The 24,758-nt window shown below is 34.9% G+C and overlaps 1 protein-coding gene across 3 annotated transcripts; it reads left to right on the top strand.

Annotated features, from left to right (window-relative positions):
• LOC134273277 (uncharacterized) lies at window positions 1-24,681 on the top strand. Of its 3 annotated transcripts, none has more exons than XM_062755466.1 (12): window positions 1-120; window positions 4,535-4,704; window positions 6,704-6,792; window positions 10,276-10,416; window positions 10,754-10,946; window positions 12,464-12,484; window positions 13,705-14,652; window positions 19,406-19,678; window positions 19,981-20,169; window positions 20,408-20,496; window positions 21,006-21,146; window positions 21,462-24,681. In XM_062755466.1, exons 2-12 carry the CDS (start codon window positions 4,561-4,563, stop codon window positions 23,173-23,175), a joined length of 3,942 nt encoding a protein of 1,313 aa, XP_062611450.1. In that variant the 5' UTR covers window positions 1-120; window positions 4,535-4,560; the 3' UTR covers window positions 23,176-24,681. The 3 variants fall into 3 exon arrangements, with proteins under 3 accessions (XP_062611450.1, XP_062611449.1, XP_062611451.1); XM_062755465.1 differs by lacking the exon at window positions 1-120 and adding an exon at window positions 245-374; XM_062755467.1 differs by lacking the exons at window positions 1-120; window positions 12,464-12,484 and adding an exon at window positions 245-374.
• Window positions 24,682-24,758: the final 77 nt, after the last annotated feature.

Below are 24,758 nucleotides of genomic sequence, written 5' to 3'. Positions count from 1 at the left end.
CGCACCTGTCAGCACAAAATCTCATTGCGCATGCTTTAAATTATACCGGCGAAATTCATCAACATTCAACGAGAAAGAGAGAGGAATACTGTTTTTGTTGACTGACACGGCTTTTTAAAGGTAAGGAACAAATAAATCAAGTATTGCAAACGCTTCCTTAAAATCTTAATTAGCCAGGTGACGATTTGCTTCTGTAAAATCTTCAGACACTCTGAGACAGACAGTTCCGGTTTTCTGGTTTCACACCATTTTTGGAGTGGGAGTCAAAATGACTCAGTTAGGGAGTTGAATAGCGTGAAGTAAACAAAGTGATCTTTCATCGATCGACCGTAGTTCTTACGAGAAGGTTTTGTGGGACTTATATATATTTTGTTGTAAGTAACTTATTGTTTATTTTTCATATTTACTTTTGTTGACATTGAACTTTGCGTTTGTTCAGCATCAGTGATTCAGAACTGACTGATTTTGTATTTTTTATTTAATTGATATCTTTGTGTTTGTATGTTCTATTATTTTCTGTTTAATTCATTGACTTGCAGTGTCCTTGTTGTAGTTGTAACCTGGTTTTCAATCAGAATACAACCAACATTGTGATTGTGAAAATGTATTGTTGATCATTTAAGCCTAATTTCATTAATTCTAAATTGTCACCAAATGATTAATCAACACATTTTGTTTCTTTTTACATAAATTCATCAGAATATTAATATAAGCCAATTGATTTAAGTGTTATATTATAATCTATTGGAACACTTTATATCAAAGAAATGTCACCTGCATCAGGTGCAGTGGTAAAGCGTCTATAGATCGGGTTGCAGAGTAAGAAGTTGATCCAAAGTTATGTTGTGAGTTCAAATCCCACTGTGGGATGTGGAGACCCTGCAGTCCTTCACATGAGATGGTATAAACCTATATGTCCAGTGTTGCAGTAGGTGCTGGCAAGAAAAAGATCCCTCCATGCTCAATGGCCTTGAGTGCTGAGTATATATAGGTCAAACAAACAAACATTTTTTTTGTTAAAAAATACTTTTTGACACACATAATTGATCTTTTATATGAATTAGGTAACACTTGTGACTTCATTGTTTTGAGTAAAGCGTAATTATTCTATATAAGAATATATAATTTTTACACATCTCAAAGGAAGTTACTTTTTAAAAAACACTTGTTTTAAGTAATGGCACTTTAAAATGTTAACATTCTTTTCATCTTAATCCACAAAGAGTAACAAATTTAACACCCAGTGCTGCTAATGATAATACTTCAGACAGAGTTAGCAAATGACTGCATGTCAGTAAAGCTATTCAAGGCCATGACTAAAAAGGCAGCCAGTTTGAATGACAATGTGGAACAATAAATGCTTCATAATGTGGAGCAATGCTTATGCTGCATTCATACAAGCATATAAACTTTCTCATGTACCCTCTGTAAATTTACTGTTTATAAACAAGTCTCTTATGAAACTCTTGGAATAAATGAAATTTTTACTGCAAAAATACAAAAATTATCTTCTCTGTTGCAAATCTTGAGACACTTTGTTGTTTGTAAGATGAATAATAATTTGATGGCATACATATCATGGTGAGCAGTGAAATGTTATCTCCGTGTTTTATTTGAGTCAATAGCAGTGGATCGAGTCCACCCACACAACTATAGTGCTTTCACCAGTCCCTGACAGGTGTATTTTTAAATTCTGAAAAATTAAATTAAAACACTCAGGTAACTGAGGTAAATGAGGTATAATGTATTACACATCTTAGAAGAATGCAAGTAAACAGAAATTTGTTCAACAATATCCCACTTATAGAGTGCAAAATGTTGAAGTCAGCATTTTTGTGTGGGAGTAGATGTGCTATGCTTGCATGCTCTTATGAAATATAAACATCAATAATTTGAAGTGTTTTAAAATGTCTCAATCAGTAAAATAATTAAATATGGAACAGTAAATAAAGTCATAATTTAATTACAGTGTATATACCTTTATATTATGTACTTTAAAAATTTAGAGATTTCATGTATTTTAGCTATCACAGCTTGTTTTGACTTTTCCACCAATGGTCAGTAATATATACCTTTTTATCCTGGTCATTGACCTAATAAAGGTAACCTAATAAACCAAAACTTTATCCAGTCATATTGAGTTCTATATGATTATTTTCACCGTATAATCAAGATTTATATATACATATTGGCATGTAAAATACGCACCCCTTTCTCACAGAAATTTATTTTTGGAAAAAAATATGTATTATATTCGGCCAAACACTTGTAATGATTCTAATTTTGGATAAAAAAATACAGAAGTACACGTAAGTATGCAAGCCCAATTTTCAATTTGTCCTTGTCTGTCTCAACTTTACATAATCATATGATTGTACTTTTTTAGATTATAACATGTATAAGGACAGGGTTCATGGTTCTAGGAATTGGAAATAGATGAGACATTAGTTGAAGGGGGTTTGGGGTTTACAGAGATAATACTGGAATATCAGGAAGTGGGGATTACAATTTTCTGATCCCCAGGTCTGGGGGACGACCCCAGATGGATATTGTCACACACAGTGACACAGATTTGTTTTGTCAGCTAGTGAAGAGGAGAAAATTGTATTAGGGTTTTCCCTAAGACCTGGGGGCCAGGGAATCCCCCCCCCCCCCCCCCCTTTGGCCCCCACAATTTCCTTTTTGATATAATCCCCTGGTTACTTTGGTATTATATTCCTCCCCACAATCCACAGCTCCTTTTGGGAGTGGATCCAGATCCCTTTCTATTCTTTCATTGTCCCCAGCTATTTTAATTCTTAGGGACAACTCCTGTGTATACATCATGTACACACAAATGATCTTACAATGAGTATTTAAAAGCATCCAGGCATAAAATCCAGATGCTGCAAAACACAGCTTATCACAGCCATTATCAATGCACATCCACGAGCAACTGAATTCCGGATTATATAAGCTTTGATGCTATCAGTTCATATGGACAGAATGTAAATTATTACACTGTGACTCCTCAAAGCTTTGAACATCTTGAATGTGACTTTATTGTACAATAATGTGAATCAGAATGTAGAATTAGAATATGCCTCTTTTCAACTATGTCAACATGTTACAGTGATGCTAGACATATTTTTTCTTACAAATTGCTAAGTATGCACTATATGCATACAAATTAGAAACTTAAAGGATGTAACAAATTATACATGCACACTAAAATCCCTGTTATTTTATCTGATAGGCTCCACATTTTATTCTTTCCTTTTGGCTTCCAAGTTTATGTTGTGGGTGGAACATGGAAAATCAATCAGGTTTATTTATTCTTTTCATCTGTCTGGTGTATGATATGATAGTCTGTCACAGACCCAGGTATTGATTAACGACTGGAGTGGGTTTTAAGGAGGCTCAGGCTGATTTAGAATTTCCTGTTTGGTTACCTGTCTGTCTGTGCGTCTGTCGATAATGAGATCAATGTGTTTAAATACATTGCTGCCAGGTGAAAGTTAATTAAACGATCGACCAACATTTTTTGAAAGATTCACTCACTCAGCATTTTCATGAACTACATGTAGTAATTTAAAGAATAAAATTACATTCAGGTGTCTTCCCTATAGAATGGTTTTCACCAACCAATGTCCAGGTAATTTTGGAGAAATTTAGTTTTAATACTCAGCTCAAAATCTACAAGAGAAGCATTCTTGTTGGATGTGTATGTAGTATATTTATTCATTCATGTCTACATTGTTTATTTTAGAGAGCTTTATCAAGGTTCAATTTGAATACTTCCTATAATTAACTTGATTAAATTGCTACTAATCCTATTAATCTTCTAATCAGGCCCAAAAATTGTCCATGTATTTCACATACAATAACATCATAAGAATTCCTTGTCCAATTTTGAAAAAGCAAGCTAATTTTCTAAAATTAAAAGTGAACCAAATTAAAATTATAGAGGAAACCTAGTGTTAATATGGAGGAGTATTCTATCAATATAGTGTACCCCGTCAAAATCTGCAGGGCCAAGCCGCCTCACTTATCGTGTCAGCCGCATGCCAGTTATTGGAAGGTCACTCAGGTAGTTGATATTTTACCTGTTCCCAGCAGGCCAGACTTTAAGAAATCTAAATATTGATACAGGTTTTAATAAATCTTTTCCACAACAGCTTAGAATGCCAGGGTTGTATAATGGGCTGAACATATAAGCTTGTTATTGTGCAGGGGAGATTCACTCTGTATTAAAATTAGATGTCTTAACTTAATAATGAATATTTCATGCATAACATCTGACAATTCATCATAGAAAGAACCAGTATATATACATGCACAAAGACTAAATTGTATATTTTTTTTACATAATTTTCTTAGAATTGTAAACATCACACTTTCTATAAAATGTAAATATTTTTATTATGCGTTAAATTTCAAGGCCATTTGCTGTTACTGCATGCTTGAAAATAAATGTTAGCTGCTCTGCATACACATTCAGCATAATTTATACAATCCGGAAACTTTTTATGCACTTTATAAAATTCTTTTTCAGTTGGCCAGTGGTAAACAGTCACAACCATGCAGGCCCCCAACCACTTTCAGGCGGTCAACATCCTGACCCAGCAACCCAACGTGCCCCCTCCCGCCCGCTCCAGATACAGGAAGTTCGACATCTACCGAGACGTGGGTCAGTTTCGATTCATAGACGAGCACGCCATCTCAGTAAGTCTGAATATTGTGAAATCACTAATCTTGCTAATTTTTTTGCGGGTTTAATTTTCGCTGTTTTCAAGATAAAAGATGTGACCCATGAATTTAGGTCCACCACGAAATTCAATTTTTAGCATAAATTATAGTGAACAATTCTTCAACCACAAAATCAAATCCCCATGAAATGATTTATTTTCCTAAAACCATGAAAAATTGACCCCTCGAAAATATGTGATTTTACAGTATACTGGAACTATAGGTACATATCTATCTATGTGTATGTGGAATTATGAAATTATCCTAGAATTAACGAAAGATCAGATCAATATATGAAATACAGTCAGTTGTTTTGCATGCTGACGAGACAACAGCCCTCAGGAATGTAACGCTTTGTATGCAAATAATGGGAGAACTCTCTGTATAAATTAGTATTATACATGAGTGACATTTTGATTGAACTGAAATTGTAGATGAATAGAAAATATCATCTATCTTGACCCGTTTATTGTGTAGGGTGAAAGAACGTATCACTGAGATGATGTTATTTATCATAAGCTAGCTAGCATAGAATCTCCTTAAGGGTAAAATTGCCAGCATTGTAGACATCATTTTTACATATGAATGCATGTAAAATATTTTCTTCCAAATTTTGAAGCAATTAATCTGCTGTACCGTGAAGAAAAAAATTATTTGACCTTTAATTTGAAAAAAAAAAGATGGACTTCTTCATTCTGCCAAATTTGCGTGCAGTTGCAGCATCTTTTGGGAGCTTGCAGTTTGTATACATATACATTGATGAGTAATGAGTTATTTGGGTATAATTCAGTGCATACAGTGTTATCAGCCAAAATCACACATAAAACATCAATCTTGGAGAACCACTGAGATATTAATATGTGGCCCCCATCCTTGCTATCAGTGCTCCAATTTAATGATTTGTCTGGCGGCTATAGCCTAGTGTTAGAAATTCTCAGTAGGTGAAGTAGTAAATTGTGGTTATTTGATACATGGTGTATAAATTTAGAAAATAAATGCACATCATCAAAAAATGCATACAGGAAATCCACCATTATATAGAAGCTAACGTCTGCACTTTTTTGAAGACCTTATTAAAATTGATGAAATCATCAGTTATGGATCCAGTGTTCTTTAAAAAAAAAGGGGGGGGGCAACGAATTCAGGGTCTGGGGTTGGGGTCCAGGGGATAAGCTCTTGCCTTGGGGTTTTTTCTATCTAATTTTAGCTATACGTTTTGTGAAATTAATGCAATATACCCCACAAAAATTTTAATTCATTAATCTGGTGTATTATATTTTGGCCACAAATAGAAGGACCCAGGGCCACTCTTAGACCCCTTCTAAATCTATCAGTGAAGTTCAGTGGACGCTCATAGAGGTGCCACTTTTCCAGACATTTTATTAATCCAGACAGTATACTCCGGAACAGATCGAGCATCTGGATTAAAAAAGCTCCATTGTACGTGAAATGTTTATTTAAAACAAAACTTCTAGGACATTTTCAGGATTTCTTTATAATTCACATCAAGCAATAATTTTCAGAATGTGTAGAGTTCAGAGGGGTTAGAACCTTTCTAGTTCTTTCTACAAATTTCTCCTGGCTTTTAACAAGTTGTAGCAGGCACATGCGGTTTCTGAATTTCTCCGTCTGACAGAACATTAGTCAGGCATCTGCTTACTGATGTTATCCAGTGAGTTAGAGGAGAATTTTACAATGATATAACAGACACCCACACCGACAGAAAATAATTTACTGTCAGTCACTGTAAAAAAAAAAAAAAAAAAATGGAGAAACGTAGGAACAGTTCAAGTTTGGCCAAATGCCCGAACGAGAAAGTCCAAAAAAACAAATTAAAAGAACCTTGTCTTCATCAAAAAACAAGAATGCGATTAGAAGGGATAATATATACATGTTAAAAGTGCAAAATAGAGGCAAAATTTAATTTTTTTTAGTGTAATTGATATTTGATTAAAAAAGAAAATTGTGATTGTAGGTAGCCAGCCAAGACCACAAGACGTTCCGGGATCTAATATGGCACCTGGTGTACAGCCAGAATTACCAGTCTGAATTGGACAAAGCCAGGTAAATATGCAGAAAAGCTAGCCCTGTAGCCTTTACTTATTTGCTAGTAGCCCACAAAGGCAGAGAAATATACACAGGTGAGCTAGTTTAGCCTCACTTGACAGGGTAGAAGCTCACAAACCCTGGGGAATATTTCAAGAGAGCTAGCTTAACCTCAACTCAATTAGTCTGGTAGTACCTCAAAAACCTTATACAGTGGACCCTATAACAAGAGCACCCAGTATAGTTCAACCTCATGTTCATATCTAATCACCAGTTAAACAAGACAGAATAACATTTTAAAATTTCGTTATAATGAAAATGTGTTGTAGAACTAGATGGCTCATCCTTATCTGAAGGTCCACTGTATTAGTAAATGTATTAGAGAACTAGCTGGCTAGTCTCAAATGATTGACATTTGCTCACAATCTCTGGAATTTTTTTCCCCTGCCAATACACACACAAGTAATGACATAAAAAATGGAAAGATTACCAAAGGTTTTGGCATTCCTAGTTTCAGTATTAATCATCCTTGAAGGATAATTAATGCATAAGTACAATGACTGAATGGGTAGCTGAGATTCATACATTGAAGTACTTGTGCACTATTGCGCTATGATGCGGTGTTGCACGTCATGGTTACCTAAGGTATATCAAATAAGTTATCATAATGTTTTATGTGGATTACGTAAACACGAAGCCAGACAGCATACCCTGCATCAAAATCATCCTCGTAAACCCGTGAATCATTCTTCCGTGCATTTTAACCACATAGGAAAGAAGCCAGCTTTGTCACCACGGTAACATTCCCTTGTCTGTGTAAACAATCTCTGGAATGTTGTTTATTTTTCATTTTGATCAAGTTCTCCAATCTGGCCCTATTTTTTCAGAGGAGAAAAAAAAATGAAGTAGGTAGTATCCATGAATTTATAGTGAAGTATTCAGAATCAGATGATGGCCTTGATGATAAAGATAAAGTACTTTATCAGACGGTGGTCTAATGGCTATATAGATTAACCTGAGGCAAGTTCATGGAGAAGTTCTGATGGGGTTGGAGGGGAATATCCTCAGAAACCCTCCAAATTTAATGAGGGAGGGGGTATAGTCTTGAGCTCCTACAAAATCTGTCCTCATGCCACACAGTAGTCTGATTATTAAACTGAAGAGAAGCCCTGTTATTTGTGAATTGGACATATCCTGACAGGAAATCTCCAATCTTGTATAATTGTGAACTCTGTAATATTGCAGACTAACTCATAACTACTGTATGTAGAGAGGTGAATCCCTTTAATACCTTGGTAATATAACAGCTCAGCACTATGCATAATACACAAATAAAACAAATGAGATTAATTTATTATTTATGGTGATATAAATAAATGATTTAGGATCAATGTCTGTGTCATAGCTTTCTGTTTAATGAAACTTTACCCCTAACACACAGTTATACCTTTACCCTTAACAAACAGTTATACCACATATAATTGAGAGAGAGAGAGAGAGGGAGAGAGAGAGAGAACAACAAATGGATTTGCAACTAGAGATTTTTGATCAGCAAAGATGAGAAGAAAGCTCAATGAGGCTCATATAAGAACAGACCTATCTCATAAATATCTACATCAAGGTGTGCTGGACCAGAAATAGAACCAGTCGGTATACAGGGAATTAAGATAGAGTCTTTGATGCTGAAGAGATAGCCCTGTGATCAATTGTCAAGTTTTGTGGGGAGATGAGTCTCCTCTTGGCTTAAAAACTGTTGATGTAATAAGCTTTGTGAGTTGAAAAATGGTTACAAAGATGAATAACAATGACGTAGGATAGAAGAACTAAAAGATTAATAAAGATTGGGGTGACAGTGATGCCGGGGAAAAGTGATCTTTTAATGTTGCTCTGCTCTGCAAGTGACAAGAAAATTTGTCAGCCCTTTTGCATGTAGTCTTGCACAAATCTGATGTACAATGAAGAATGTGTTCATCACTTGATACTACTTTCATGAACTTGGAGAACATACAATTCCTATTTCTTCACATTTGCATATACATATAATATATTCATTATCAGAAAGTAGGACTGTCATATATCTTTGAATTAAGAAAAATAATTTCATGAAGTATTGAGATCGATTGCCTTTCAATGATCTATACTTTAAGATGTTTATTTCATGTGTAATATTTAAAAACAGTACAATATTTGTAGTCAAATGAATTAAATCCAAACTGAAACACTTGATCACATCCTAAATTGCTACTCTCAATATCTACATTGTATATGCATGGGTACAAATGATATATATTTATGTCAATTTCACAGACAAGTCGTGGGTTAATAATAGGAAGTTAGGAGCCCCACTTCTAAAACAGAGAAGATATGCTGATGCAAATGTTTTGATAAAGATAGATTTCTTGTCGATGAAATGAGAGTGGAATGCTCTTGTAAATCCAACAAAAAATGATAAGCATTTGCCAAAGGCTCAAGCCAGATAGTAATGTAGTACGCAGAATTGTCTGTGCGTGCAGAATGCATTTTCTCCAAGTTAATCCATTTCAGAAGGCAAGCAGTTAAATTGAGCAGGCAGTGCTGTTTTTATTTTAGAGCAGGGAGCAAAAGAATGGGAAGCTAACTTCTAATTAACTTCATTTTCTTAATTACATTCCTCTATATTTCCCCTTCCGCCATTGACCTAGTAGGTACAAAACTCGCTGAAGATCCAGAAACTAATGTAATATTATATTGCTTGCATCTATCAGAAAATCTTTCAAGGTTAAGGGGTAAAAAAAGTTAACAGGCAGCCCATATAGGCAGATCTGTAGAAGCAGAGAGATCTAACGAGATTTTTGACAGGCAGTATGATGCAGTATAGTTCTTTTTCTCATTTGTTGAACAGATACAGATTAACCAAGAAGTTATCCTGCCAAAGCAATTAAGTACAATAAATGAAAGTGAGAGAAAATATAAACTTGAAGGAGAATTTGAATTATGAAAAATTGCCCTCCTAATGATAGATTAGCCTTATAAAGCTTGACATTTGATATCCTAGCTGTGTGGTTATGTTTCAAGGCAGAATGTACAAAAATTTCAGCAATCATGTATTTTTCCAAAATGTTATAATGTTCAGGGCTTGACAAAAGTACATTGTATAACTTTTATATAGAGCTCTAAATTGTTTGAAATTCTGTTTATTTAGAATTATGAATTTCTTATTTTCTTGATTGTTGTCATATTTGCTAGCAAAGGGTTTCCGATCTGAAGTAGAGATTGGATCGGAAACCCTTGGCCAGCGAAGATTGTTGGCATATAACTTGCATTTTAAAAAAACTATATTTTAACTGTAGAATTTTAATCCTCCTTTCATCCACTTGTTCACACTGTCTTCCTTTTACCCATTTTACTGTTCATTAGAAAACTGGAATCAAATTAAGACAAATTTTGTCAAACACTATATAAAACTGTTTTAAATCTCCATTTTTTTTACACCTAAATAGAATTATTAATTTCTATTTTCAGGGCAATCTTCCGATGGATGACTTGTAAGAACATGTACACAATCAGTTTTGCCAATGTTCCCAAAGGCTCCCCAGAAGAGGTGCTGGAGTCCTTCAAAAACAAGAAAGGGACCTACGCCAGAATATTTGAAACTCTCTGTGGGTAGGTACCCTAGTGGAATCAAATCACATCAATATATGTATATCAAGGAGATAAGCAATGAAGGAAAAATTGCAATATTTAATTAACATACCAGTATACAATTTATGAGAATGCTGTATCAAAATGATAAAGTCTGAAAAATTCTGCTGGAAAACATGCATTAACATTTTTTTTAAGGTTCATGCATCTATGTGTCTATAGCCCTTCATTCATAAATTTAAGTACTCAAGGATATTATATTTATCTCCAGATGAAATAGGATGACAATGAAGTGGTACTGAAAATATGAAATTAATACAAAGAGAGATAACTCTAACTTGTGGATTTTTTTTTACAGGCATGCTGGCCTGTTTTGTACCGTGCTGACTGGATTTGCTAAAGGTTTGGACTACCGACCAGGGGACAAGTTCAAGGGGACGGAATACAACCACAGCTGGAATGCAGTGTACATAGACAACAACTGGTACCTTGTGGACTCACACTGGGCCACACGATATCTCATCTCCGAGAAAAACATGCCCGAAAATCTGGTGTGTAGATAATTACAGCTTTAAGAGTTATCCTCTCTTAATCTATTTGATAAATGATGGGAAAAGTTTGAATTTAGGTTTGGGGAAATATATTATAAAATAAAGTTGCTTTGAGAGTGGTAATCAATTGTAATTGTGTTTGTTGGAAGAAACTCATGATTAAGAATATCAATATAAGGCCATATAAAATTAATCTTTAGATTCTCATCCTAATTTGCTAAAAAAATTGGGGCGGGTGGGCGGATTTTATTTTTTATTTTTTATAATTGTTAAATTGTAACTATCAACAAAACATGGACTCTTCGTGCACATTTTTTTTTATTAAGTTAATGCCAATATGAATAGATTTTATTCTTTTCATATTCTTTTAAATATTTAAAGAAGATTCTTGATTTAAAAAATTAAATATTTATTGTTAATTAACAAATTATCAAGTACACAAATTTATACGGCACACGCCAAACAAAATGAGGTGGGGATTATTGACGGATAGCAATCAATTGTGTATGCACAATTCCCCACTTCCCCAAATACCTTTTAGTTTTACCAACAAATCTCCCTGTTTTCTGTAAAATATCAAAGATCTCCACCTTCCTAAAAAATTGATCGTTCTCGAGACTTGAAATGTTCAACATTAAAATAGGTCATAATCATAAAAATTCGTATATTCTAATAAAATATTCTACTGAAAAACTTAGGCCTGAATAGTTTTAAGATTTAACATTTTCTTAGTACTTAACATTCTCTAAAGTCTGCCTACAATGTTCTTTTTTCCTTTTTTCCAAAAAAAAAAAAAAAAAAAAAAAAAAAATCACACATGTACACAGCAGGAGATCGTTTAACTTGATCAGGTGTCATTTTCCTCGTCTATTTTTACTATGTTAAAATCTCTCTAAAAATTTGCTCATGCCAGTGATGGTATCTAGATGTGTTTGTGCTCTTTTTTCTTCTCTGCCTTCTCTACACTGATAAAATATCTTTTCCTTACATAGTAGTATTTAAACTGCTTTTTTTCGCCGATTTTTCGCCATTCTTCACATGGCTCTTTTGCTATAAATTGCGACACACGACTTTTAATACAGACGGGAGATAACTCTTAAACTTTGACCAAAATTCTTGCTGAATTAAAAATACATGAAAATACTTTTAACACCCAAAAAATCAAAATAAAAAACATCGGGGCGGGACACTTTGAGAGGGGCGGGCGGGGATGAGAATCTAAAGATTAATTTTATCTGGCCTAAGCTTAGAAATTTTCAATACTGTAAACCAACTTTATTTCACAATCTACCAGGAGTAAACTAGTTTGTGACGATTAACTTTCGCGATCAAGCCTTTTTTGGATCTGCTGTTAAAAGACAAAGATACTTTAAGGACCGGTTTGCAGCGAGAAATGTTGGTAAATTCGAGGCTCTTGCAAACCTCACGATAAATTTTCGCACACGAATAAAAGTTGGTTTACAGTATATACGAATATTCGTGATCATATGATGAGAAGGTCCAGCTTGTTATTTTAGGCCTCTCAGCGTACCGTGGCGGTAAGTCTCATGGCTGGGAATTAGAACAAGTTTTGTGATACCCCAGCCAAAATAAAAAATGTTTCAAAAGCAGACTGGTTCCAGGCTTAGTTTCTCACTAACATCTAGATATTCCAACTCATTAGTGCATGTCAGGACAGCTGTTCATAAGTGTAAACGTGGAAAATTACATATTGGTAAAATTCATACACATTGAGATATTTTTAAAAGGGAAGTAATAATTAATGGAGATAATTTACAAAAGAGATAATTTACACAGTCCAAGATAATTTACACATTGAGATAATTTTTCACAGTCCAAGATAATTTATGAAGATAATTTACACAAGGAGATGTTTAGAAAGAAATTTTCATCCAAATTTACAACTACATAACAAGTCCTTTCTATTGGTTTACATACAGTATTTACCAAATAACACACAGAAAATTTCCATGTTTACACTGTCTATATTTCCGTGTTCTGCATGACTTAAATTGTTTAGAAATTAAATGAATCAGTCTACAGTTTGTTTCAAAACATGTTGATTGAAACTTATAATTGTTCTTGCTTCAGAAACCAGGAATGATTTTTCATTAATTAAATAATTGAATAATGAAAGCAGTGCATGATTTAGCGGGAACTTTGATTGTGGAATGTTTGGAGGAAATCATTTATGCAGAAAAAAAATATTTTCTATTAAAAATGTTAAATGTGTGCATCAACAGTGACTGTCATTAAGAATGAATCAACTCTGAATGTTAATCTGTGAATGCATTATAGGAAATCCCTATTTACTCTAAAGTCTGAAACACTTAATTGTTTGTGTAGAATATTGGCTTAACCTTAATTAAAGTAATTACAGTGTAATTTAATTACTTATACTGAAATAGTATGTACTATATTACATATAATGAATAACAAACCCAGTATCATAAGTGATGAAACCACAGTGTGTATATATAGTTTTTTCTGAGGCACCCTTTCATGTTGTTCTTTTTGCATTCTCTGAAAGAAAAGAAAAACGCATAATTTTCTCAGTTTATTTTTTTAAATGAGCTTCTTATGCTTTCAAAGTTTTTAAGTTGCTGGCATTGGGCACAATTGCTGCATAAAGTGAAATCTAAGAGAGAAAAAAGCCTGTGCACAATTGCATTTGATTTTTAAAAATTAGCAAACATAGGAACTATATTTTGTCACTTTTTTCAGGAGAGATGAGTAAAATGTTGATATATCTTTTTAGGTGTATGAATACGACGACTTCTACTTCATGACTGACCCCGAGCAGTTGATTTACAGTCACTGGTCCCAGCGGGAGAAATGGCAGCTCCTGTCCCGACCCCTCAGTCTGGCAGAATTCGAGGATCTCCCTCTGGTCAAGTCCTACTTCTTCAAGTGTGGGATGTACTTCATGTCCCACCAAAAGGGAGTGGTACCCACCCAGAAGGGAAAAATCGCCATCACGGTCGGGTTTGTCAAACCCACTAATTTCACCTACAAGATCGTCTTTGCTGAAAACGGTGAAGAAACCTACAAAGGGCACAAGCTGAAGAGTTACGCCTTGCAGGAGACGTCTTATAATGAAGTCACTTTTATCCTCAGAGCACCAAAGTCGGGGCCCTACTACTTCACCATCTTTGCCCAACTGCTGACGGGGGATATAGGGGTGAAGAATGTCTTTACCGCTTCCGCGGAGTATAAAATCATTGCAGACACCACCGCCTCTGACGCAGTGCCTCTCCCCAACTGTTCCGACAGTAACTGGGGTCCGGGGATTCCAGTGGACCAGCTGGGCCTGGAACCGTCCCAGAAGGATGCCATTATCACCACCACAGATGGCAAAGTCCAGATGGAATTCAAGAAAAACAAACCAGCCTACATTCTCTGTAAACTCCGAAAGGACGGAATGAGAGACGAGGATTTGGAGAGGTGTGTGGCGGACCAGGAGAAGGGAGATAATATCGTGGTGACAGCCAATCTGCCCATGCCCGGAGAATACGGTCTGGAAATTTACGGCAATGATCCAGCCAAAGATGGCGACACCTACACCCACATTTGTCAGTACTTTGTCCACTTTGCCCCACCACAAGACCAGGCTAAGGCCTTTTATCAGGAGGCACCTAAGCGCCACCAGGTACCACCTGCGCAGCAAGCTTACATCACCAATGGCTACTCTCCAGATAACACTGGGGTAAGTCATTATATGAAAAAAAAGAGTTTATCTAGCTTTTGTGGAGCAGATATGATCAAATACCTTTTAGGAATTAATCTGTTTAATTAAAACATTTTAACTACCAGCTTAACTTTACTAACAAAGATCTAATTAAACGATAGTACATATATTCAGAACTGGATGTATTACATGTACCAGAGAAATGGGGTGTCGTAGAATTTGAAAATTTCTGTAAATAGTGTTAAATGTTGTTTATACATCTGTGAACAATATTTTTTCCATTTACATGCAAGCTACTCTTACATGCCATAAATACAGCCATAAACAAGGCAATAAATACAACTAGACACAAGGTAATAGCAAATATAGTAACAGCTGAGTATACAGACTGAATCATTATATGTACACATTTACAATGTATATCATATTCTACAAAGTAACAGACTGAGGTGTATATATGCATATACATTATTATGATAATTATAATTTTCTACAATGTAACACATATGATACATGTAATGATTTATTTTATATAGTTTCTCAGTATTTAAAGGCCTTATCTGTTACATTTATCAAACACAGTATCCAAAGTGACTTCATATTAAAACCCTTCTTTGTTACAATATGATTATAGCTTTCCCTTTTTATACGCCCGTCTTAAGACGGGACGTATTATGTTATAGGCTTCGTGTCCGTCCGTCTGTCCGTCTGTCTGTCTGTCCGTCTGTCTGTTAGCTTTTTCGTTTCCGGCTCATAACTTTAATACTACTAGGCCTAGGATTATCAAACTTTGTCATCTGATGCATCTTGGATAGAAGGTGTGTCGCGCACAAAAAGTAGGTCGCTCTGACCTTTATTTAAGAAGTTATAGCCAAATATGGAAAAATCCTTTCCGGCTCATAACTAGAAAACCATAAGACCTACAATCATCAAACTTGGCCAGTTTATGCATCTTAGGTAGAAGGTGTGTCGCGACCTATTTCAAGGTCACTGTGACCTTTAATTTAAGTGAATTTTTTTAAAAAATGTGTCTTTTTACTATTCATTTACACATCCCAAATAATGTAAGAGTATTGCACTGTTCTTATTAAAAAAGTGTTAAATCAAGAAAATACTTATTTTTTTTAAGCATATACTTGACAGCAATCTATAACAAATATAATGTATGTCAGAGAAATCCTGTCTCTCCCATGAGTGTAATTATCAAGCACTGGTCAAGAAGAATTTTGATAACAGAAAATTGCATGTCAAATTAGAGAGAAATTAATGGGTTTTGAGTGCGAGGAGCTAGCATTGGTGTTATCTATATCCCTTGTGTATTGGGCAAATGGGTAAGCCTGTTTGATTAAAAATAGCTCTTGTTGACTAGCTTAAGTTTTAAAATGAATTTGATGAAAAGTAATGAAAACTAATTTGATATTGCATAATAGACTAATCTGATAGTATGTAATATTATTAATTTAAAAACTAATTTTTTGGGGTAGGGTGGAATCAGCATGTCCATATGAATTACATATTAAAACCTGTCGGACATTAAATCTCAACCAAAAAAAAAAATCTTTGAGTATTTTATTAAATTTATAGTAGATAGTGCAGACCCATTCATCTCTTGGTAGTAATGAGTAGACAAGCATCCAGTTAAAGATTAATTAATGAGTTCAATGTAGGAAGGCTAGCTGTCTCAGTCGCTCTGATTAAGCAGTGACCTTATCTGTACCCTTTGGGGATTAGACAGAAGAACTGCTGGTCAGTTTATAACATGTCATTTGATGGCCAGCCTTTTCTTTTCAAAATTAATTTGGTATAGATTAAGTTGTTAAGACAAATTTGATGATGGGCATTTGACAAGGTCTAACACAACCAGCACAGAAATCTATCAGTGATGTAATATTTATTATAATTGATGCCTACATCACAGGGGATGGATAAATATTTTAAGGAATGGAAAAATCATCGAAATCTTAGAATCAAGGTTGATGTGATTTCCTTGCACCTAAACTGTTCAAGAAAATTGTAATTTTTTGACGGGCGTATCATGCTGTGGCGCGGCACTTTATTAACTTTTCACTTATATTAAAAATAATCATTTTTACGTGTTAATGAACTCAGGAATTTTAAAGCAACTTTATTCAACAGTAATTATTACTAAATGTTATATCTGCCAAGTAAAGAAAAGCTGTGTTCTCTGATGTAATTTTTTTTTTATCCTGCTGCAATTTATGTAGATTTTGATGATATTACACATACCGGTACATTTTGATGATATAACACAGAGATAAGTTTTGTAGCAGGCAGCTGTTTGTACAGTTCAAGGCTAACAATTCAAGGGCAATGTACCAGTTCTGGTTTATATTTTAAAAGTACAGTCAATTCTCGAATTATCGCCATTCGATTCATCGCCATTTTCGCAATACCGCCATGATTTCCTAAGAACGTTTTTCCTGCTATATAAAATTCTCTTTATAACGCCAAATTCGCATACCGCCATCCGCCACCCTGTTTTCAAAACAAACGTCCATTTTTAAGTGTCAATTATCTCGATATACCGCCACAGGTGCATGCGGTCAGTGAAGCGCGGCTAATTGGTTGACGCTTTGTCAAGCATGCAAAGCCAGTCAAGGTACACGCAATTAAATAATTAAATTAGAATTAAATGAACAAAAATTTTTAATATGAACTGTTACAATGATGTCGTTCTGTTGTTTTGTTTAAAAAATCATTTAGTCTTCGCCACGAAAGGGTAGTTGTGAAAGTACGCCGAATACGATATTATTTTGATGATATCTGCTTTGAACAATGCAAAGTTTGCTTAAAAATAATTATACGGTATAAATTGTGAACGTTTCACTAATAATGATGTCATAAACAATAAACAATAAATTTATTCAAGAAACCATTTTACGTACTGTCAGCAATATATCACGACGATCGACCCAGCATGTTTTTTTTTTTCAATATCAGACGTGCAGATTTACATGTACATAGATGCACATGTACTTGTCTTTTTTCATAACTGCACATTTTGTTTTAAAGGAATTGTACATAAAAAATTATTTAAAGTATTTTAAAATTTAGAAATATCTTTTATATACATGTACATGTACTTATAAGAATAGAAACACTTTATGGTATTTCTAAGAACGGTAACTCTACTTCTTGTTTCCTAAAAGATGGGAAATTCAATTCATCGCCAAATTCGTTATACCGCCATGATTTCTAAATTACAAAAGGTGGCGGTTTATCGAGAATTAACTGTATAATATCAAGCAATTACAAGTAAGCTCACTTTCATCGTTAAAATTAAGAAGATATTTTTTGAGGTGCATTTAATATACTATAAGGCATAAAAACTACCAAGTACATACTTATGTACATTACTGTATATAAAGAGAGTTTAAAATTTTTTCAAACATCAAGTGGGCAGGATATCCCCTCAATCTATACACAGGAACAGAGACACAACTGTTAGATATAAATAAGTTTATGGTACTAAAAGGAATGTTAACACTATAGTTTACAAGACGATTTCCTTGTTTACAAAACATATTGTTTCCTTTTTCCCTTTCTTGTAAAATAAAGAAAAAAGTGGAATGTAAGGTAAATGGAGGTTAAGCAGGTAAGAGATTTGGAAAAGTATATGCATGACACACACACTCTCTCTCTCTCTCTCTTTCTCTCTCTCTCTCTCTGTTAAAGTTTGGACATATTTTTTATTTTTATATGTTCAACCAAGTGTACATACTTAACTGACAAATCTGTGCAAATTCAACTATTATTATAATCTAAAAAAATGTGAATGTCTTAAAAAATTCCCCCTATATCGATCCCCCCACCCCGTTTTGATGATGAAACACCTTCCTGATTTACAGGTTAGTGTTACAGGCCAATGATCCTTTTAAGGGAGCACTGCATTTTATAATGCTTTATGATGGTAAAAATTTAATTAAGTATAAAACTTATATTGAAAGTTCAGAAACTCCATTTTTACAAAATTTATGTATTTAAAGTCAAACATTTAAAACAGGTGTTGAGAAACAACAGAATACTTAAAGGATATCCAATTACTTGCTATTCAACTTATATGACACATTGTCTTGCTATTTTTTTTATTGTGTATTTATGACTGTGTTAATAGTTCAGTAAATATTTACTAAAAAATTCACTGACCCATAAAGTATAACATTTCCTTTGAAGATAAAATATCATGTCCAGATTATTTAATGCCATTAAAATATCCTCCACTTTGTTAGGGGATTTTGTGCATTCTGAACAGTTGAAATTCATTGTTGTTTTGTATTTAACCCGGTAGATAGGGTTCAAATCTTTCCTTAGTTTGGGAAATAAAAAGCTTCACAGGACATGAATGGGGTGTGTGTGGCCATTCTTTATTTTAAACTTCAAACCTGTGTAGGAAGATGTGTTTAATGCTAGAGGAAGTTTCTTAATTTGTCATTAGTAAATGGCTGATCAGGTTCCATTTAATTTCCTCTTGCGCTACTGGTTTGTTGAAATTAATTATTTGTGGGATATATGAGATTGATTATGTAGACAGCTAGTACTCAGTAACTGCATGAACATCAGTAAATAATTTGTGGGGAACTTCTATAACTCCTAATAGTGTGGCAATAGCTCTGAATTCTTTTGTTTGTTTATTAAGTATGAAAAAACTGTACATTTAACTAAGTAATAACTAATAATTAAATGATTTTCAATGTTGATGCATGCATTTTTTACATACATGAATATATATATTTCTGTTTTATATTTTCAGTTGAACCAGAACATGGCTAACATGAACATGGGGGGACCAGGGTATGGGGGAGAGATTGACCTTGAGAACCTCCCTCCCCCTCCCCCCGAGCTCCTACAGCAGCAGTACCTGTACGGGACGGTCCCAGACAGCAGGCAGCAGGGGGTGTACAGCCAGTTCGCCCACCCCCAGGGTCAGGCTTCTCACGGCTTTACCCCAGGGACTGGGAACGTGCCCATGCCTCCACCCCAGAAGGCAGGGATAAGCAATATCCCACCCAGCAAGCCAATACAGGTAGGTTTTAGTTGGTAATATGTTATGTTAGTATAAGGAAATGTTTTATGTTAATGAGTTTTAAAATTATTTTGGACCATGCATTGAAGTAAAAACCAGGAAATTTAGTGACCTTTTCATGAAGAAATATAAAACTTGTCTTTAAATTTTCTGTATTAATTAAGAAGTGTTTTGTATATAAAATGTTTCAGTATTCATTCTATAAAAGTATTTCTATGTGTACTATTGTGAGTACATTTCACTCAATGTTATAAAAAGAGAGGTCCATTGTAAAAATAGAATTTATCTTTCTCTCTCTAAAGGTTGAGAAGCGTTCCGTTGGACAGCAGCCTCCGACCGCCCCCTCCACATTTAAACTGGTTCCCGTAAGGACAGAACAAGAGAAGGCTCCCCCACCGGTGGCGCCCTCTACCACCCCAGCCAGCCAGAAACCCAGCCTGGACCAGATCGACCGGCAGGTGCTACACACAGTGGACGATCACGCCATACAGGTAGGGTAATAAATGACTTCTGTATGTAAATTCTACATGGGAGTGTGAATTCATAAATGGACAACTGATCAAGAAGTTTTTAAAAAAATTCCAGCGAAATAGAAATATAAACGAGCAATTTTTTTTTTTTTTTGCAAAGTATGCTTCTCGCAAATTAAGGGATAATGAATTCATTATGTTTTGGAATCTATAGTACATGATGCAGTATTTTAAAATGTTCTGTTCTGTTTATAAACAGGTATCCAAAAGTGAACATCCCAGTTTCAGGGAATTGGTCTGGGATTTGATCTTTTCCAAAGACATTACAAATGAAATAGAAAAAGTCAGGTAGGCTCACCAACTGTCAGACTGAAGTAAAGGTGCTTCTTCCATCAAAATTTATATTATTATTCACAGTGGAAATGCAAAATTATAACAATCTCCTGAAAAGTATGAGCAGACAAATGTAGAATGAGTTCTGCGATATCAGCAAAGCATTGAACAGATTGAATGACTAAGAGGTAGAAAAGAAAAAAAGGCAGCCATTTTGCAAATGGATTGGTTCAGTCTGTACCTCTTCAGGAGAAATAAATACATGTAAACTAGTTAACACATATCTAGATTTCACAGGAAATTTTACTCTAGGTGGAAGATATGTTCATTTATTAACATTATTAATAAGAACCTTTGCTTTAATGGTCGAAATAAAATCTTTTTAGTGGTATTTATATATTGTTTAGAAATTGTTCCTAAAAATAAGTACACCTCATTACCTCATTATGGCTAAGAATAGGCCAATCTTTATCCTTTTAATGGTGTTTTTTCTGTACCAACACTGTATTGGTTTGATATTGCAGAGTCATTTTCCGATGGTTAGCCACAAAGAATCTAAAGGAGATCAACTTTGACAAGGTGGAGAAAGGAAGTCCTGAAGAGGTATTGCTGGGACTCAAAGAGGGCAAAACCACATATGCAATGGTGTTTGATACAATGTGCAAGTAAGTTAAAACACATACGCAAAGGTATTTGATACTTTATGCAAGTAAGTTTAACACTTTTTCACATATGTCATCTCACTTCATTTGAGATGTCTCTATCATAAGAATCCATTTTTACATCAGTAAGATTAACATTTTTCATCCTTCATACTGCATTGTTGAATATAAAATATTTTATAGAATGATGCTCTTAATATGAACAGAGAATTAGAACCATTGTTGGCTGAGAGTAACTTTGAGCTTAATTTTAAAATAAGACTGAGAACTTCTTCATTCTGATTAAATAAATGCAAATAATATTATTTTGTTTTCTAGTTTCGCAGGATTGCACTCCAGAATCATCAGTGGTTATGCTAAAGGGGCCGACTACAAACCAGGCATGAAGTTCACCCCCGGTACGAACCAGCACTCCTGGAACGCGGTGTACATCTACGGTACCTGGTGTCTGGTGGACGCTCACTGGGCTGCCAGGAGAATCATCGGAAAACCCACCTCCCAAGAGGAGTTTCATTACCAGCTGGACGAATACTTCTTCCTCCCCGACCCCCACCAGCTTATTTATACCCACTTCCCAGACGACCCCCAGTGGCAGCTTTTGGAAAGGCCCATCACCCTAGAGGAATTCGAGAACATGCCCCACATGAAACCCCAATTTTTCAAATATGGACTAGAGTTTGTGAGTCACCGTACGGCAGTGATTTATGGACGTGGGGAATTGAATGTCCGATTGAGGTACCCCGCTCACAAGCTGGCTGTGGCCTTCAACTTCACTGTGCAATTCGAGAATGGTGATGAAGAGTACAAAGGGGCGAAACTGAATCGGTTTGGTATGCAGGAGAGCGTTGGGGGCATTGCTTCCTTCCGCCTCAGGCTACCAGTGAAGGGATCTTACATTCTCTACATCTACGCCAAAGAAGACACACCAGAAAATAAAGATAATGTTTACGCTCAAGTCTGTGAATACAAAATTGTCCAAGAAGAGGTTTCAGTACCTGAGCCCCTCCCCTTCCCACCCTGTGCTTACCTTAACTGGGGTCCTGGCACGTCTTTCTACAGGTACGGTCTGGCCACCTACCAGCAAACGGCTCAGATTCTGACAAGGGATGGAAAGGCCGAATTACAGATCCGAATTCCCCGGCAGATGCAGTTCATGGCAAAATTAAAACACAATGATCGTAGTGATGCCGACCTTGAAGGCTATGTGATTCATAGAATTGTTGGAAACACTGTGTATTTTAACATCACTGCTCCAAGTCGTGGTGAATTCGGACTAGAAATTTACGCCAATGACCCAGCAACGGAAGGTTCAACTCTGTACCATGTGGCTCAGTATCTGGTGGAATGTAATGAAGATGTGAAAACCGTTCCTCTACCCAAGCTGCCTGCAGGTTACTTAGGAGCACAACCTAAATTCAATGACTTTGGCCTGAATACATTGAGTCATCATATCCCAGTCATTCACCTTGAAACCAACTCTGTAGAAATTCAGTTTTCAACTGCCCAGGAAATGAGAGTAACGGCCAATCTGATAGAAGTTGAAAGTGACCGAGAGATGCCCGAATTTGTTTTCACCCAGACGAAAGGCTCTGTGGTTAGTTTCCTGGTTAACATGCCAACTGTAGGGTTCTACAAGTTACAACTCTATGCCATCCCCATTAATGACCCCAACCAACAACTACCAGGGGTTTACAATTATCTAATCAACTGCCAGAGGAAAACTAAAGAGGTCTATCCTTTCCCCAAGCAGTACGCTCAGTGGAAGGAAGGATGCTACATGTGGGAACCTCTGGTGGTCCACAAAGATATCGGAAAACCCGTCGTCAACTTCCACGTTCAGATTCCACGGGCCGAGGCCGTTGCCGTGGTGACTGACCAGGAGTGGACCCATCTTCAGTCTCCGCAGTCAGGAATTTGGCAAGGGGAGGTCAATCTGGCACCTTACTACGGTAAAGGAATCAAGTTCACCTTGAATGCCAACTTTGGCGGCGATAAAACTAGTTATGCAACACTGCTTGAATATGCGATTTAGTTAGATATGTGTTAATGAATTATAGAATATTAATTTTTTTTTCCTTGTGATTATTTATGTTAATCAATTTTTTTTTTGCAAGCATAATGATTAGTACACCTGCTTTAACAAATGTGTATGTAATATATTTCTTTCTCAGTTTTTAGAATAGCTTTTGAAATCAATATGCATGTACATGACATTTATGTTTGTGTTGAAATTGATGCCTTAAGTGCAGTTCATGGTTATCAAGTCAAAAAGCTGATATGACTGATTGAAATCTAGAAAATATGATATTGTATTTTTAAACAAATTTACCATTATCATATCTGTGAACCATCACATTTTACACATTTATTGATGATAGATATTACTGCATTATCATTTTATTTTGGGGGATCAATTCTTGTTTTCATTTTCTTGTTGTAGATGTTAAGTTGCATCGTTTATTTCATTTATTATTTTTTTGCTAGGCTGATATCTATTTTGTTAAAAATTTTATAGCTTGTTAAACAAGTGCTTTAATGTATTGTATACATGTAGTATTTTTATTGTTACTGTACTGATCATTGAACCAAGGGACAGAGCAATGTAGGAATCTATTAAAAGTATGAACTTCACACTGAAAATAGAAATCATTTTATTTTAGTTTTTTTAAATTGGAACGCTGTTTAAGAGAGATGTGTTGTGTTGATGTTTAGAATACTTTTATTTTTTGAGCTTGGTAGAAGTCTACAAAATCCGTTCCTTTGTCTTAGTGCAATCACTGTTTTGTATGTATAGCCACAAATTCAGTACATCTTGTTAAAGACCATTCTTCATATGATTCTGGATATCCCACTATTTTTACACTAGTCATTTAGCAAGTTTACCAATTTTGGCATAAAAATATTTGTGAAAGATATTCCCATTTTTACATGTGCATTTATGTGCTGCAGTTTTGCAATTTGTTTTCAATTACTGATCTTTTGTAAATTAACATTTTGATGAATAAAAGTGTGCCTCAATCTATAGCATACTGGAACAATACATCAATTCTTTAGATTTATAGAAATTGCTCTTTAATTATTATTATTAGTACACTGTAGTATTAATTTTGTGATGCCATTACACTTGATTTTTTTTTCAAATTTTTATCTGTATACTGTTTAATTATGCTGAGACCTGGATGTGTTCAAATAATGCTTCCCATCTGGAAACAAAGGTGAATAAGTACTTAAAATCTCAAAAATAAGTAAAGAATTACTTCATACCTTTCAAATCATTAATAATTATTGTAACTTTTTTGATGTACGTATACAACTTGATAGTCATATAGTTATGGCATTATATACACACAAATTTCCTCATATGAAGCAATATACATGTATTAAACATGGCTTTTTTTCATTTCTCTTGATACAACTGTTGTAAAGTTGTTAGTTGATATAAAGTGCTAGGAGAGTTGAATCTTGAACAATCTGTGTCTTTTTATAAAGCTTTATAGAATAGTTAATAAATCTGAAGCACAATAAAGCCAAGCTTATATATAATATTGTGTCTTTGTTATTATTTTTGAAGAGAAGATTGATTGTATGTTGTTTAACGTCCCTCTCGAGAATTGT

Source organism: Saccostrea cucullata, unplaced genomic scaffold (assembly GCF_032062105.1).
Source record: "Saccostrea cucullata isolate Sc308-1 unplaced genomic scaffold, CSIRO_AGI_Scuc_v1 ctg2262, whole genome shotgun sequence".
NCBI classification, from domain to species: Eukaryota; Metazoa; Mollusca; class Bivalvia; order Ostreida; family Ostreidae; genus Saccostrea; species Saccostrea cuccullata.
Note: the sequence above shows the minus strand (reverse complement) of the source record. Positions and strands in the feature narration are given on the sequence as shown.

Coding starts and splice junctions, on each gene's coding strand:
- LOC134273277 (XM_062755466.1), top strand. CDS start 4,561: ATGCAGGCCCCCAACCACTTTCAGGCGGTCAACATCCTGACCCAGCAA. Junction 10,417..10,753: donor ATATTTGAAACTCTCTGTGG/GTAGGTACCCTA, acceptor TTTTTTTTACAG/GCATGCTGGCCTGTTTTGTA. Junction 21,147..21,461: donor GTGTTTGATACAATGTGCAA/GTAAGTTAAAAC, acceptor TTTGTTTTCTAG/TTTCGCAGGATTGCACTCCA.